Here is an 18219-nt window from a genome sequence, read left to right as displayed (position 1 = left end):
TAAAAAAAATGCTAAAAAACTGAGGCAAATTGCTCATTTTTAGCATTTTGCCTCCCAAAAAACACAATAAAAGTGTTCAAAAAAGCTGTATGTACCCCAACATGGTGCCAATAAAGACTACAGCTTGTCTCGCAAAAAACAAGCCCTCACAGAGCTCAGTCCATGGAAAAACAAAAAAGCTATAGGACTAAATCGCTGAATGCAGCGATTTAGAAAAAAAAAAAGATTTAAAAAAAAGGATTTTATTGCAGAAAAGTGGAAAAACCTAAAAAAAATTAAGAATTTTGGTATCGTTGTAATTATACCGATCCACAGAAAAAAGTTGTGTCATTTATGCTACATAATTAACGCTGTTAAAAAAAAACCAAAAAGCTATTCCAGAATTGATGCGCTTTCTCTCCCTGCGATCATAAAAAAAATAATAAAAGTTTTACAATGTAGTCTATGTATCCAAAAGTGGCACCAATAAAAACTACAGTTCACCATGCAAAAAAATAAGCCCTTATACGGCCGCATCGACAGAAAAATAAAAAAGTTATGGCTTTTGAAAAATGGTGATTAAAATCCTCCAAAAATCGTTGCGTCCTTAAGCCCAAAATAGGCCATGTCCTTAAGGGGTTAAAATAGCCACCAGGGAGTGCAAAAACTACGTGTCCCACAATGCCCCATTGTCAGTTACTGATGAGTGTGCATTCATGACTTTACAAACTGTGGTGTCATTACATTTTAGGGCACTGAGCATACCTGACCAGTAAAATAGTGGAGCCTATAGGTCATAACTAGAGATGAGCGAGCGTACTCGGAAAAGCACTACTCGCTCGAGTAATTTGCTTTATCCGAGTATCGCTGTGCTCGTCCCTGAAGATTCGGGTGCCGGCATGGAGCGGGGAGCTGCAGGGGAGAGCGGGGAGGAACGGAGGTAAGATCTTTCTCTCCCTCTCTCCCGCCCGCTCTCCCCTGCTCCCCACTGCGACTCACCTGTCAGCCGCAGCGGCACCCGAATCTTCAGACCCGAGCACAGCGATACTCGGATAAAGCACATTACTCGAGCGAGTAGTGCTTTTCCGAGTACGCTCGCTCATCTCTAGTCATAACTATTAAACCCTTCCCCATACCAGAAAACCTCCTATGAAGACTTTCGTGGAAATATTGTGTTAAATTAGAAAAAATTCATAAATCCCCCTATTTCTGTTAGAGACTTAGTTATATATATCGGTATGGGGGTTGTGTAGAAATATATATATATATATATATATATATATATATATATATATATTGGTATGGGGGTTGTGTAGAGATAGAAATGGATCTTGGATTACATTTTCCCTTAGAGTATGAGTTGAGCCACGTACAAATAACCTTAGGTTTACTACATTGGCTAGCTTAGCTCTGTAACACCTGTAAGTGGGTAGTGAGATGAATACCTTTACTTGATAGAATATCGTCTTTACGTGTGAAGTAGGTGTCCATTATGATTACTATTCTTCCCCACAATACAAATGAAATCCTTTTGCTGCGGTCATATGTCAGTCTTGTACACATAGATAAAACTGTAAACATGTTGCACTTATCAAGTATGGATACAGCCTAGCAGAAGTAATGCAGATTGTTAAAATTCCAGAATGCGCGTCTGATTAAAATGTTGCTTCAGGCTTGCCAGCAGGGTGTTTGTCCATTACCACTTCTACCTACACTATCCTCAGTCTATTGCACATAAGATTCAGAAATGTCACAGCATACATTATTTTAATCTGTTTCATTGCCGACTGCAGGACTCCCTGTGAATTTAGTATTAGTGTTAAGTCATTTTTATCTGAAACCAACAAAGGTCTTTTTCATGCTATGTGCCCTCATACAAGAGCATTGTGCTATAAATTGAGAAACCTTCCAGGTTGGAGACTATACATTAATTTAAAAAGATGACTAGGGAGTAATTCTTAATTAAGCTTCCAAATTGCTTCAACCTTTTTTATTGAATGCCAATTGAAATAAGACATCTTGTTGAATTTTTAGAATATAATGAACAGGACCAAAACTCACGTAAATGCTTGATGTCCTACATCTTCCCGAATTCTAAAGGCATAGTTACTGAGCAACAAGAAACCTATTCCTAAGGCCTCGCTCACATGAGCGTTGTTTTCCGTGCACCTATGTGCGCACAAAACAGTGCATCTATTAGATCCTTTGGTTTCCAATGGTGTGATCACATGTTCGTCTTTTGCAGCTGTGCAAATTCGCGCACCTGCAAAAGATAGAACATCCACGTGTCAGGAAGGTCTGTACTGCACGTAAATATTCTCTGTGGGGAGTCCGCTTATTACTGAACACTGTGACAGCACTGTCACAATGTTTAGTGACAAGAGGACTACCCACGGGGAGTAAAGAATCTCCGGCCACAGCTGTCACAGATGTGGCATAGGACCGCAATGTTCTCCCATTGCTTTCAATGGGGCCGGCCCTGCAGCAGGCTACCCCATTGAAAGCAATGGGTTGCAGGCAACCCCTGCAGTAGTTTTCGGGGAAGAGCTTTAAATATAGGCTGGTGTAAAAAGTAAAAAATGACTATACTCACCTCTCCGGCACCGTCAGGGCTCAGTGCATCTTGACGCTTGGCTACCCGGCACTGTACTGAAGCTCTTTCAGCAGGCAGGGATTTAAAATCCATGCCTCCTGAAAGGGCTGAGACTGAATGGCTGAGCGCTCAGCCAATCACAGGCAGTGCTCAGCCATTCATTGAATTCAATGAATGGCTGAGTGCTTCCTCTGATTGGCTGAGCGCTGTGACTAATCACAGGCAGTGCTCAGCTTTCATTCAATGAATCAGACACAGCCCTTTCAGGAGACAGGGATTTTAAATCCCCACCTGCTGAAAGAGCTTTAGTACTGTGCCAGGGAGCCAAGCTGCAAGACGGGCCTGAGTCCTGACAGCGCCGGAGAGGTGAATATATATTTTTTTTCATTTTATTTACACAAGCTAGGGATGATTTTCAGGGAAGGGCTTCCCCAAAAATCACTGCAGGGGTTGCTGGCATCCCATTGCTTTCAATGGGGCCACCGGCAGCTGTGGCGGCCCCATTGAAAGCAATGGGCACGCAGATTCGTTCACACGTTTTTTTGCACATCTGTGCAGCGCTTTTTTTTGTCCACATATGTGCATGCAAAACAACGCTCATGTGAACAAGGCCTAAGGCCGTCTGCACACGTGTGGATATTTGCTGCGGAATCCGCACAGCAGATCCGCAGCAAATACCGTCCATAGCATGCTATGGGAAATCGATTCTTCCTGCATATAAGTGCAAACCCATTGAACTTGCGGAGGAAAAATCGCAACATGCTTCATTTTTGTGCAGATTCCGTGCAGACGGCTTCTATTGACATTGTGGAAAAGTCGCAGATTCCGCGTCATCGCTAGGCAGTGAAGCAGGAAAAGCAGGAGTTTAAAAAAAATCTGTGCTGTGCATGTCCGACGGCAAGCCGGACAGCGCCTTTTAGGTCATGGATTGTGTTTTTTGTTTTTTTTTACTGCAGCCAGGGCTTATTTTTGTGGTAGGGATTATATTTTAGGCCCCCCATCCTCCCCCGAAAATCCCAGCAAAAGAGTGCTATGTAGTCGCCTGACTTTGTAGCAACATAAAATCATGTTATCGTCTCGAGAAAATGCAACGATATCGCACAGAACATAGATGCGATATTGCTGCAATTTCCTCATGGCGATATCGCTGTGACCCCTGTGAAGAGGCCTTATACTGATGCCATTAAGTTTTTATGTTGCATTTAATAAAGAATGCATGTTTTATCCTATTTCTATGCTGGATGATCTCCTTCTGTTCACTGCATGTCTTGGAACATTTTTCGATCTGGATATAGCTGAGCTGCAGTGAGCAAGCTTAACTTTTTTGGTCGATCCTTGGTAGCAATATACAGGAGCTGACTAAAAAGTAATGACACTTTTTAAACTTTTTTTTTAATCCGTTGACTCTACGGGCTTTGGATATTTTTCTTTTTCAAAGCAGCATCCTTTACATTCAATACATTTTCTGCAATGTTTCAAAAACATTTCAAACACATGTAAGAGACCATTCTGTGATATACCTTAGTGATATGGCTCGGGAATTTTTGACTTCATGAACTGAGGAAAAATGTTGGAAATGCTCAGAAATCATATGGTGCTGTGTCTTAGTGCAGCCCCAAAAATCATAGTAACATGTCCTGGAGCAAAAAACACTGTCTCTTGAGTAAATCTAGTCCTTTCTTCCTCATGGCTCCATACAAGTGGGTTTTCAGGACATTTTCGTAGTAATTACCGTTCACTGTCTGTCTATGGGCAATTACACTCTATGCATCATAAAGCAGCGGGAGCATAATTTGACCTGCTGAGGGACACACATAGATTTTTGGGCGGTGGTAAGTCCATGAGTTTCCATACACTTTACTGTCGTTTAGACTGAGACTCATAATGAGAAATCAACAATTCAACAAATGTCACAATCGAGGTTAAGAAATAAGGAATCCTCTCTGACATTTGAAGAGTTCCCTTGCACACCTCAACTCATCATTACATCTGCTCTTCTGTAAGAATTCTGGGTACCCACCTGGCGCACAACTGACATATTTTCAGTTTCTTTGTCACAGCGTCTTGAGGCCATTAGAATGAGATGCAAAGTGAAGCCAAACATGCACATAAAGGGAGCCTTCTGTCTTCTTGCAACAGTTCATTAGTCTTGGCAATGTTGACACCCGTAATCGCTGTGAATGGCTTCCCTGGATGCACTTCATCATTCACTAGTGTATTGACCTCCATAAAGTGCTTCTATCACTGAAATACTGCAGCATAGCTAATTGGTTCATCGCCATATGCTTGTTGTAACATTACGAGCATTTCATTACTGCTCTTTTCAATCTTACCACAAAGTTCAATAGCACACCTCTGCAGTACTTTTAAAGAACCGTCTTCTTCATCCGTCATGATGTTGCACATGAAGTGCTTTACTTGCTCAAACGAAGCACTCTTTGGCACTTAATTTCACTAAAACAGGCTAAAATCAAGAGGTAAGTTGTATTCAGAAAACAAGAGGCATGGTCTGTGCAGAAGAAATACATTGTTGACTTATGTAGGGGAGCTTCTCATCTCAACAAAGTCTTTCTGTTGAAGTGGGGAAAAGTGAAAGTCGGGGAACTATCAATTATGATTTATTGTTTCTTGCATATTGATACCCACCTGACTCCATGATCACCCCATGTCTACCAGATGACAATATATGGATATCTTGTGACCGACTGAATGGGTAGGAAATGTTTCCCTGGAAGACTGGATGAGTTGACAAGTCTTCTACAGTCTGTGTTCCGATCTTTTTTCTTTATAAGTAAAAAATATAGTCAAGAAGTATTATTCAGTCAAAACTTTACGTAGTTTTACTGTCCTTCTCTAATTTCAAGACACTTAAGTACATTCAGGAAAATTATTAGTAGTGTATCTAGATCCTAGTATATGGATTAAATGGACTTTGATTGCTTGCTGTTGTGTTAAATGCATATAGTTTGTGAGTAGGTATGTCAGCTATCGAGGATAACCTTTGCATCGCCTGCAGTTTTGCTTGTTTTCCTGTATTATTACCCTGATTGGGTATAACGCAAGACTGCATGCGGTGGAAAAGTAAGAATGATAACAAAACTGTGACTGCTACAAGATTATCTGTGCTGTAGATGGCAGCCTTTCAATTCTTCTGCTTCAAGACTTCATGGTGAGACGCAGAATCTATTTTAGTTTTCTGGGAATTAAAGTGCAATGTTTATCTTAGCAAAATGCAACAGCAGAATCCAGTCTAATTGTGTAAATAAATAAATGATACACAAATGTTGCACATTTTGAACTTGGAACTTCGACTTTATAATTGCCTTCAATAAAACTGTGGTTCCTCTGGAGAGATGTTAAAAAGCAGCATTTGTTTTGGATATACAATATGCAATGCTAATGCAAAGATTATAATAACCCATTATTTTCAATTAGCCCTTCTTCTTTTAAGATTGCTGGGTAAATTATACACATGACTTGCATTTTATTTTCATTTGTTAAATGGGTAATTTGTTATTCATCTCACATTTTGAACTTCTAAAATGTTTAAAGCAGAGATGGCACAATGGGGTATGTACTGCACTCACAAAACCCTACAGCCAACCATAGCCTGACCAACAGACTGGATAAAACCATTCTAGCTTAGTGTTATGACACATAAGTATATATCATTGGGTATATGTAAACAATGTTTATAGGATTGCTTTGTCCTACCAAATTCACTAGAGAAAAGTCTTCATGAACACTAAACATAAAAAATACACAAAAAGGGAAAAAATATCCCAGCACTTCATTCTTTAATCTCCTCTTTCCTTTTCATCCAATTTTTTGTATTTTACTTAAAACTGATAAATGATGAAAGAAATCTCTGTGTCCCAGAAAGTCAACTATCCTCCTTCCTAGTCCTGTGTCTGACTGTAAGATATCTGGCTGCAGCAAGAACCATTCTCCTCTGCCTTGTCTGCAGTAAAGGTTCATTGAGACGGGACGCATGTCGGGCTTCACTGGAGCTGGTATCAGTGGCTCACAGCGGGGCAGCTGGAGGATATTTCACTCCTCGCACTCCGCCACCCCTCTAAATTGACTTAACACAGCAGCCGTTCAATACTGAACAGCTGCTATTTTCATTGAACGGTCATTGTCCATCATTTATGCTGCATAATGATAGCATAATGACAGCTTTACGACAGCTGAGGGCTGCCTCTGATTGGTCACAGTGCTCAACCAATCAGAGGCAGCCCTTTCAGCTGGCGGGGATTATAAATCCGGCCTGCTAAAAGCAATTCAGAGCAGTGCTGGAAGAAGACCTGGCTGGATGCGCCTGAGCCCTGGAAACTGCAGAGAGGTGAGTATATATTTTTTATTATTTTTTACACATTTTAGGGATGATTTTTCAGGGAAGGGCTTATATTTGAAGCCCTTCCCCGAAAATCACTGCAGGGCTTGCCGGCAGCCCATTGCTTTCAATGGAGCCAGCTGTAGTGCCGGCTCTACTGAATTCAATGGGAGAACATCACAATCTTCTGCTACAGCTGTGACAGCTGTGTGTAACACACAGCATCCAGTGACAGTGGACTCCCCGCAGGGATGAAGAAATCCTCTGCCACAGCTGTCATAGCTGTAGCAGAGGATTGCAATGTTTTCTGTATGTCAATGCGGCCGCCGCTGCTGCCGCTGGCCCCATTGATCAAAGGTGAAACCCCTAGATGTAACAGCATCCAGGGGATTCACATCCAAGGAATCCCCTGCTACAGCTGTCACAGCTACAGCAGGGGATAGTGGGCAGCACACTTTATGTGTGCAAAAACACGGCCAAGTGCATTATTCTCTGCGTTACGCCCGCTTCGATCACGTGAATTTTGTTTGACATGCATTTTTGCGCACATAAATTCGCACATGAAAACGCCCGTCTGTCTGAGCCCTAAGGCGCTATAGGGTCGATACCCTATAACTGCAAAATTAGTCCATCACTAAGTAGAAAGATTTATCCAGCGAATCTGACTGTCATTGTGGAGTCAAGAAGGATTTTTATCTCTATGAGGGAAGTATCGTTTCGTTTTTGTGTGCAAAAATTACTAAATTGCAAAGTGATAGATGAGGAGTGTTTGTCTTTATTCAACATATGTAACTATTAATTTGTCAAGGACATCCTTATTCTTTTCTACCAGTCTAATCTTTAGATTTTAGTTTAACATAGGCCTCTTCATATATTAAGTGAATCCTGTGTCGGCAGGAGTAATATTAAGATTGACCTATAAAATGGCAGTTCAATAAATTGCCCCTTTAGTCATGATGGTATTTGTGCATGTATGTGTAGCAAGAATTGGTGTATACATTTTACATGCCATTTCCACTCATTTTATTTTAATAAGGTAACCGAGGGAAAGCAGATCCTGGAAAAATGCTTGAAACTCTCAAGAAAGCTGAGGAAAGAGATGACTAACTTGACTGAATGGTTGGCCATAACAGACACTGAAGTAACAAGGAGATCATCTGAAGAGGGTATGCCAACTAACTTAGAAGGAGAGATTGCTTGGAGCAAGGTGAGTGTAATAGGAATGTCAGTTGGCAATGAAACACTACAGACTAAAGGCCCATTTAGCCACAATGATTTTCGCTCAAAATTTGCTCAAAAGCCATCTTTTGAGTGATAATCACTGTGTCTAAACTCCTGCCTATCATGCACTTTTCATGCACTATTCGTTCATCTCTGACTACAAGCCAGCCTGAAGTCAGTGATGAGCCTTATCAGCGCCGTAAGCTGAGTTCTCAGCGGGATAGCGCTAATAGTATTCTCTCAGCTGCTATCCCACTCGGAGATATCGGAGGGATACTGCTGACAGCTCTGTGAACAAAGCAGCTGTTTGCATATAGCAGCGCTCCTGCTGTCATCTGCATACTGCAGGAGCCTTCATTTACACGTTAATGAACTCTTAAGTAGCTAAATAAATACTTGAGAGTTTAGGCAAAGTGTTCACTCAAAACTGTCACTCAAACTGCCATTTGAGCGAATTTTGAGCAATCATCTTTCAGTGTAAATGGGCCTTAACGATTAATTTGTAAAGATTAGATCACAGATAGATAGATAGACATCTTACATAATTATCTAAATCTGGCTATAAACTGTACTTGCCAACTTTCCTGGAATGTCAGGAAGACTTCCAGAAAAAGGAAAGATCGGCCAAGTTATTGGTAGTGCTGACAACTTTCCCTTTTGCCCACTCCATTTCCCATTCCTGCACTAGTACTGTAACTGAATGTTTAGTTAGCGCACACAGCTCTTTGTGGAGAGTTAAGTAGTGCATATTGCAGTTCTGCAGCTCCCTGGCTCTGTATATAGGTGAGAACTTGTCTGAAGTCTATATAGAGGTGAGAACTGGTTGGGGGTTGGTATACAGATGGAAATTGGTCTGAGCTCCATAAAAAGGGCTGGCCCTGGACCTGTATTATTGGCTGTGCTGTGTATACTTAGAGGTGTCACATCATTGCCAGCACACATTCACTTATTCCTGACTAGCTAGGGTTAATGTCTTTTCTTCTGGCTAGTTAGGGTTGATTAGTTCTGCAGCTGTTAACTGAGGTAGTGCTGGTGATTGACAGCTCTGTCAGCCAACCTTTTTCTTCCTACTCCCTGTATAACCTATTGCTTCCTGGCTGGTGGTTGCTGGTTATTTTCACTGTTTCTGATCAAGTCAGCTTGCTCAGATTTCCTGTCTGTCTGGCTCATGGGTTCTGGTTAGTCCCCTGTGTTTCTGTTTGCTTTGTATTATATGTTCTTGTCTTTTATTTGTTGTCAATTTCTGTTTGTCCGTATTTTTCTGCACTTTGGTTTCCCTTTTACCTTGGACCTGTCCTTATGGAATTAGTGGGGTCGTCTCTTTCGTGACGGGTGTTCCACTGCGAAGTAGGTTTCGTCGAAGGGCTTCAGAATGCTCTGATCAGTACCTCTCAGTTCTATCTGCTCCTGCATCTAGCCACCTGTTTAGCAATCTAATACGCCCGTCCTGACTGCTCTAAAGCCAAATCTCTACAGGGTTTTGTCAACAGTGCGTGACGAACGTAACAAGAGGGGAGAACAAGTGACATGGACTAGTATGTGTTCATAGAACTGCTTCTTGCTGAAAATCCTAGTCCACAGCTCCACATTTTCACTCGTTTAGTAAATAAGGGTCGTGATATGCAAAAGGGTTGTGTTTTTGTTAAAAAAAAACATTCAGTGTGCTGTACTATTAAATCTCACTGAAGCTGATTTTCAAAAGTTGACAAGTGTTCTATAAACATTACACAGCACCTATTACATCAGAATCATTTAATAATACGTACATTGCTTAGCCAATGCTCATATTATTTTATAGGAGGTATAAAAATGTCTGCCACAATCCATATAACCTGGAGAATATGAAGATGTTAGATAAAAATCTAATCTGTTGCATCCCTTTTTAGAGGTTCCCCTTCTTGACATTAAAATCGTAGCAGATCCTGTTGATATTTGCAGATGTTGCCTAAACTCTAATGATAAATGCAAGCTTCAGAGAATTCTTTTTTCAGAGAATTCGAGAATTTACTAGATTTAAGAGAAGAGATTTCATTTTTATATAGTTTTAATCATACATTTATACCCCACAATGTCCATGATATTATCAGCATTCCCGGTTTTAAGAAAAAGTGTTGATCAATACATATTTTAATGCCACCATACATAAATCTACAAAATATACTGTGGAGATGTTTAAGCACAAAAAAAGTTAGTAAAATGTCTTTTAGATTCAGCTTAGTAGAAGTAAATCTTGATGAGTGGCTTGATGTGATATGCTATGAAGAACTGAACATTTCCATGTAATCTGGATATAGTTTACTAATGGATAAAGGGCAGAGAGAAATTATTGTGCCTAAAAACACAGCAAGCAGCAGCAGATTCTAATTACTACTTTTTGACTTTTAAATCAACCCTAGTAGGTGACATCCCATTACTGTCCAATATTTTTTTCTCATTTGCACTTGCTTTTATGCCCTGCAGAGAAGTCTGTATAAAACATAAACCTGCCTAAATCTTTGATTAATGCCAGGATCCTATCTAAAAGTATAGACTCACATTCAAAGGAACAAACTGCATATTCTTCCATTTTAATATATTACATCCAGTGATTCAAAGAAAACAAAAGTGCTATTTGAGTTTACTTTAAATGTCCATCTGTTAACCCCATAACAAAATGCAAATAAGGGAGATGGAACAATACCCCCGAAGTGCCACCTATTGAAAGGCAGCATTCCTTCAAAGCAATGTTACAAGACTTGTAAGAATGGCTAGGAATTGAAAGGCAAGCCAGAATCCATACACAGACAGCTGTTTCAGGGTGTTTGTCCCTCATCAGTGTGCAGTTGGTTTCTGGCTTTGCTAGCGAGAGGCCTGTGATGGGGGTCAGAAATGCTTTCTTTTCTCCTTAGGGAGAGCACATAGAAGGTGAGTGAGTGAGGAGACTTATAAGGCCATTCATGCTCCTCTGGGTAATATGCAAATAAGGGAAATGGAACAATACCTAGACGCAGAGGAGCATGAATAGCCTTTTAAATCTCCCCACTCACTGACCTTCTAGGGGATCTCCCTAAGGAGAAAAGATAGCGTTTCTAACCACAAAACAGTCACATTAAATTTGGAAAAAACCCTTTTGGAAATGTTTCCTTTTTTCATTGTAGATTTTAAATTTATGTCTCAGTCAGTCACCTTAAGTTCATTTTTAACCCAATAATGGCATAATTAATTTGCCCTTTTGTGTTTCAGCGGTCATAATTTTTTTTATTCTTTCATCAATATACCTGTAAGAGACCTTATATTTTGCAGGATAAATTCTAGTTTTAATAGTAACCAGTTTTGAGTTCATATACTGCAATGAATAACTTTTATAATTCTTTTGCGGGAAGGCAATGAAAAAAGCTTTTTCATCATTGTTTTGGGGAATTTATTGTTGCAGCACTTATCATGTAGCATAAATATTATGTTTATGATTATGGCAACACCAGATAGATAAGGTCTTACACTCTTTATCAAAAAAAATGAAGCACCTAGAAGTCGATTTGCTGCAAAACTCATCATGCAGTTACATAGAATGGTAGAGTTGGAAGGAACCTCCAGGTTCATCTGGTCCAACCCCCTGCTCAATGCAGGATTCACTAAGTCATCCCAGATAGATATTTTTCCAGCCTTTGTTTGAACACTTCCATTGAAGTAGAATTTACCACCTCCTGTGGCAGCCTGTTCCACTCATTGATCACCCTCACTGTCAGAAAGTTTTTTCTAACATCTAATCTGTGTACTCCTCCCTTTCAGTTTCATCTCATTGCCTCTAGTCTTTCCTTGTACAAATGAGAATAGGGCTGATCCCTCTGCACTGTGACAGCCCTTCAGAAATGTGTAGACAGCTATTAAGTCTCCTCTCAGCCTTCTTTTTTGCAAGCTAAACATTCCCAGATCCTTTAGCCGTTCCTCATAGGACATGATTTGCAGACCACTCACTACCTTGGTAGCTCTTCTCTGAACTTGCTCCAGTTTGTCTGTCTTTTTTAAATTGGGGTGCCCAGAACTGGATACAGTAATACAAGATTCATAATCGCTGTCCCATTGATCTGCCTGAATATATTACATTATATGTAATATTCCAAAAACTCAAACATACAGTGCCTTTTTCTCATTCTCATCTCTTTTGGTAGCTGTGTATACTGTATGAAAAAAACACCCCACAAAAATAGTCTGCCAATAAAACGTCACAATGTGACGTCACCCTGTCATGACCTGATGCATGCACCAAGGGGACTTTACCTTTTATTCTATGTAATGTTACCTAAAATTTGCTACCCTATGTACAGTATATGAACATCTAAAAAGAAAGCTTAATTCAGTGACTATTAATAAAACACCTGTTGTAATGTTCTATATCTCTTTTCTTTTTTTTTATTTCTACCCAATATCTGCCATGTTTTAAGAGCTAAATGTGGTAATAAGTAGCATGACAAAACAACAAACACATAATTACATGTTGTATTATGCTTTGGATAGTAAGTGCATCTCAATTGTGCAAAGATAATTTCAGCATTATTTGTGGTTGATAAAGCATTATACAGCATGTAATAATAACAGTTTTTATTTATATGTAGCTAACATATTCTGCAGCACTTACAAAGACAGGGGAGAACAGATACAAAAACCACGGCTACATGAAGTATTCCATTAATGGAAACAGTAGGGGTGAGGGTCCTGCTCCAACGAGCTTACATACTGTAAATAATGGGGTGATACAGAAGGTAAATGGGCTGGAGATGTGCATGGTATGACGAGGTGGAGAGTGTGGGATGCTATACACAGACAATGGTCAGACTTGAGCTATAGAGTTGCTGAATCGGTGGTTGATTACAGCTAGCAGGGATTGCAGTCAGTAGGACAGGGAACATGTTATCAGGGGGAGTGAAGAGAGGTTTGTTGTAGGGAATATGGTATGCCTCCTTGAAGAGGTGCATTGTTAGAGCACGCCTGAAGTTTTGTGTGTGATTGCCCAGATAGTTTTGGGTAGCGCGTTCCAGAGGACTGGTGCTGCTCTGGAAAAGTCTTGGAGGTGGGAATGAAAGTTTCGGGTTAAAGCGACACTTAATCTGATTTCGTTAGCGGAGGGCACGGACTGTGTGGTGGATTGAGATGAGTGAGACAATGTAGGGTGGCACATGTTAGTAACTGAATATTTTAGAGATGGCTTTGTCCAGCATAATTTTATTATAGTATATTTTGAACCTATATGAGCTCTTCTTTTGTTGTACATTGCAAAGGATCCTGTTATTTAACTCCTTCGAGCTTTTGGACCCAAGTGTGAAATATGCACTAGGGCCCCCCAACTATCACATGTCTTAAATAGTATTAGCATCATATAAGACAGAGGGATCTTCTGGACCCCATATAGTAATGCCACCCTTTAGTTTAACATCTCTCATAGTGTTCTTTGTTACAGCTTTATAAAAGTGTGTTTATGGATGGTGATTGGACTTTGCATTGTTTTAACAAACAAAAAATTAAAGGGGTTGTCCCACGGCAGCAAGTGGGTCTATACACTTCTGTATGGCCATATTAATGCACTTTGTAATGTACATTGTGCATTAATTATGAGCCATACAGAAGTTATCAAAAGTTATTCACTTACCTGTTCCGTTGCTGGCGTCCTCGTCTCCATGGTTGCCGTCTAATTTTCGACGTCTAATGGCCAAATTAGACGCGCTTGCGCAGTCCGGGTCTTCTTATCTTCTCAATGGGGCTCCGTGTAGCTCCGCCCCGTCACGTGCCGATTCCAGCCAATCAGGAGGCTGGAATCGGCAATGGACCGCACAGAAGCCCTGCGGTCCACGGAGGGAGAAGATGCCGGCGGCCATCTTCAGCAGGTAAGTAAGAAGTCACCGGAGCGCGGGGATTCAGGTAAGCGCTGTCCGGTGTTCTTTTTTAACCCCTGCATCGGGGTTGTCTCGCGCCGAACGGGGGGGGGGGGGGGGGTTGAAAAAAAAAAACCCCGTTTCGGCGCGGGACAACCCCTTTAAGTTAAATACATTACAAAAATATAAGAAAATAGAAATAGGATGTTTAGAATAAGTGTTTTTTTGGTGGGTCATAAGACCTGTTATTTTGTCCAATTTGTTTAAAAGTACTCTAGATAAATGTTTTAATACAAGACTAGAACTAAAGTTAATAGAGAATGGTAGACAGATCAAATTAAGGAAAAGTGATTAATAGAAACCTAGTTGATAACGGCAATAAGTGCTGTGCAATGACACTCGCATTAAAAATGATTAATAATAGTGCACAATACATATACAAATATTGATAAGCACAGATGAGACACAGCTTATCTATTACTATGCAGTGGTAAGAATGTCATGACCTTGTCTATATTTTGACAGACAACACAAAAAGAGATGGAAAAGCGACAGCAGCAACTAAAGAATATCCAGGATATAGGAGATTCCTTCAAATCTCTACTAGGAGAGAAAGGCAATCTTGTGGATGATAAACTTAGTCTACTAAACAGTAACTGGGTGGCAGTGACATCAAGAGCTGAAGAATGGTTCCGCCTCCTAATGGTAAGGACAGAACTGATAGAATTTTATATTTTAAACAGTTTTTTAATGCACGTATTATAGATCAATTTTGGTCTCTAAGATTTCTTTTCATTTTTGTTTCCTAAATTCTATCAGCCATGAGTAGTATTGCTCATCTTGATTAGCTGAGTGACAAAAACAGAATGATTTGGGCGAAATTGGATCAGGTCCCCCTGACCCGATATTTGGCAAAAGTTGAGAAAAACATCAGCTAATCAGCTGAGAAAACTAAACAAAAAGTCTTCCTCCATTTCCTTGCAACCCTCAGGTCCTAGGTTCAAATCTTACTAAGGATAATATCTACTTGGGGGTTTTCTTCATAAGAATCATTTTTATTGGGGCTTGTTAATCTATATTAACCCAATCCAGATGTTTTCCTTGGGCAGATTTGAACCTGGAGCCCCAGTACTGGAATGCAGCAGTACTCAATACTGAGACATTTTGCCTGACATTCCTCTGTCTTTTAATACCTCCTTCTGTGTAATATATATTACATATATATAATATAAATCATTATCATTTAGGAACCCATAGAAAACATACAAACTTCAGAAACTGTCCTTAGCCTGATTTAAGCCTGGGTCCCCAGTGCTGCAAGGCAACAGTACTAATCACTGAGTCCCCAGTGCTGCAAGGCAACAGAACTAATCACTGAGTTTTTCTTTCTTCAATTCCTCATACTTCCTCCGTCGCCTGTGTAGTATGTATAGAACCCACAACACGGGAAGAATATACAAACAGAGACTGTCCTTGGCCAGATTTGAACCTGGAACACAGGGCTGTAAAGCAACAGCACTAACCACAGAGCCACTCTGCTGCTTCTTCCTCTGTTTTCCAATTCCCCCTCCTCCTCCTTTTGCATAACATGTATGTTCTATGTAATTCAACATGATTATTATTAAGAAACCCACACAGATACAAGAAGAACATGCAAACTCTATGCAGATGTTGTCCTTGGTCACTCACCATAAAAAATATAACATAAATACCTGGATAAGCTTTCAGTATAGGCAAGAGCATGGCAAATACATTTTACTGTTGATAAGTGTAAAGTAAGAAGATAGAACTGGGGACAACAGAACAAGCAGAATGACTTATATATTCTGGTTGTAAATAAACGTAGCAGCATTCGTGAAAGTCAAGCAACAACGGCAAAAGGGAATTAGATTCTGACGTGTAAGAAGAGAGACAAGAACCTGTGGCCCCTATGTAATCCTACCCCTCTACAGATCAATTGTAAGCCCACCTCTCAAGTATAAGATTCCATTTTGGCCTCCATATTCTAAAAAATAAATCTGGAGAAGGTTCAAAGACGGATGAATAGATTATTAAGTAAATGAGGTCCTTCTTACATAATGAGAGACTGGAAAAAAAGGCTTGTTCAGAAAAGAGCTACCGTAGAAATATATGTGGTCAGAGAACTTGCACAGAGTTTATTCTTCCCAAGGACTACACAAAGGACTGCACATCCGTTATGTGTGGAAGAAAAGCAGTTTAGGCATCTATGTAGGAAGAGGTTCTTTACAGTTAAAGTAATCAATCTATGGTGTGTCCTACCCCAAGAGATAGTAATGGCATAGTGACAGAAAGTATTTTAAAAAAGGATGAGATGCTTGTCAAATAACAAATGGTATTGAGCGTTATAGTTTATCTAAAAAGTTTGACTTAGTGGACCTATGTCGTTTTACAACCTATACAAGTATGTATGTATTGACTATACCCTTTCCTATTCACAGAAGTCTGCATATTGGAGTCTTCCCTTAAAGTGTTCAGACCAAACTAGTCACAGACAAATTTTAATCTTTGACTACCATAATTTACAGGTTAGACCTGTCATACTGAAATTCTTCCAGTTCAGAATGCAAGGAGGAAGAAGAACGACAGTGGCTTTATGGTTAGGATTGGTGTCTTGCAGCATTGGGGTCCCAAATTCAAATATGGCTCAGGAAAGCATCAGCATGAAGTTTGTGTAGACGTCTTCACAATAATCACCTTTATTTATATAGCACAGTACATACTAAACAGGAGGAGGAAGAAATAGCATAGTGGCTCAGTGGTTAGTGCTTTTGCCTTGCAGTACTATGGTCACCGGTTAAAATCTGGTGAAGGACAACTGCTGGATGGAGTTTGTATGTTCTCTGTGGATTTCTTATCAACTTTTATTTATATAGGAGTTTTTATGATATGGCTACAGGGAACTTTTGGAGGCCTAATTAATTAATCTGACTTTACTTCCATTAACTTTAATGGGTTGGGTTATCCTGATTTCCCAATATTTTTGGAAAATTGGCCAAACTCGACCTGGCCCGATTATTCCAATAATCGCTCATCAGTAGCCATAACACAGCTTGATGTCTTGTGTTTTGCAGTATATTTTAGGCAGAATTTATGATAACATTTAACTAGGCATGGGCTATGTGGACATTTATAGTCCATGGGGAGTCAGGAGCTAGTTAATTTATATAACTTCATATAATGATAGAATGCAAAAAAAAACATTTCTGCCATTTTTTTTCTTTATGATTTTTATGCTATTTACTGTTTGATAGCATAATTTTATTGTACAGCTCACTATGAGGCCTTGGTCACATGAGGGTTTTTCCGCACACAAATTGGCGGGCAAAAAGATCGCTCCTCGTGTGGAAAAAAATTGTGTGGTGAATTCCAGCAATTTGATGTAGCCCGTTCACACGATTGGAGGTGGATGGTGCGTGTTTTCCAGCTTCCATAGGAGTCTATGGAAAGCACGCTCCAAAGATAGGACAGGTCCTATCTTTGTGTGCCCCACGGTCCTTTAGATGCGAGTTGCACTAGCATGTCCTATCTTTGGCAGTCGCGAGTATTTTGCACCTTTAAAAAACGTAGATGTGAACACTTTCATAGAAAAGCATTGGTTCTAGAAGACAAAATCTTTTTGCGTGCCTATTCATGAGCGGAAAAACGACTTGTCTGATCAAGGCTTGAGTGTGGAAATATCTAATTTGTATGTTTCAATTGATTTTTTTAAATTGAGGTGCCTAATGTGAGAACAGCATATCCCAACCTCTAGCCAAAAATGTAATTGAAAATGTACTCTTTCACTAATTATTAATGTATTCTGCTACAATCAGTGATTTGCAATATGCTGACTCTGGCCTATGCTCACCTTTGTAATAGGTGGGCCACGGAAAAGTAGCCTAGCAACACAGTCTTATGAAAGCTGTCTAAAAGAATGTCTTTGCTTGTTGCCCATAGCAACCAATTACAACAAAGCTTTTATTTTACCTCAGCAGTATAAAAGCCTCAAATGGTGATTTTTCCATCATTGAAAAACAAAATTGCTTCACTCATAATGTTCCTCAACAGTGGTGTGAGTTAGTTGAGAGGGCCAGAATAAAAAACTCCTTTCACACTATTCGCATGACTTGTGAAGACATAAAAGACTTATTGCCATTGCAAAAAGGTCTTCTCAACAGAAAGAAGACTACAGCTGGTTCAGCAGTAAACCTTCATGATGTAACATCAATCGACATTACTAAACT

At 39.9% G+C, this 18219-nt stretch overlaps 1 protein-coding gene across 1 annotated transcript in view; it reads left to right on the top strand.

The window, feature by feature from the left end:
- Window positions 1-18219, top strand: part of DMD (dystrophin) — a 2524637-nt gene that overhangs the window by 1147473 nt on the left and 1358945 nt on the right. The window contains exons 34-35 of the mRNA XM_066577956.1: window positions 7945-8115; window positions 14501-14680. Coding sequence (XP_066434053.1) covers window positions 7945-8115; window positions 14501-14680 — 351 coding nt within the window. The remainder of the gene's footprint in view (window positions 1-7944; window positions 8116-14500; window positions 14681-18219) is intronic.

This window comes from Eleutherodactylus coqui, chromosome 1, assembly GCF_035609145.1.
Source record: "Eleutherodactylus coqui strain aEleCoq1 chromosome 1, aEleCoq1.hap1, whole genome shotgun sequence".
Lineage (NCBI taxonomy): Eukaryota > Metazoa > Chordata > Amphibia > Anura > Eleutherodactylidae > Eleutherodactylus > Eleutherodactylus coqui.
The sequence above is the reverse complement of the archived record's forward strand: the minus strand, read 5'-3'. Positions and strand labels throughout refer to the sequence as shown.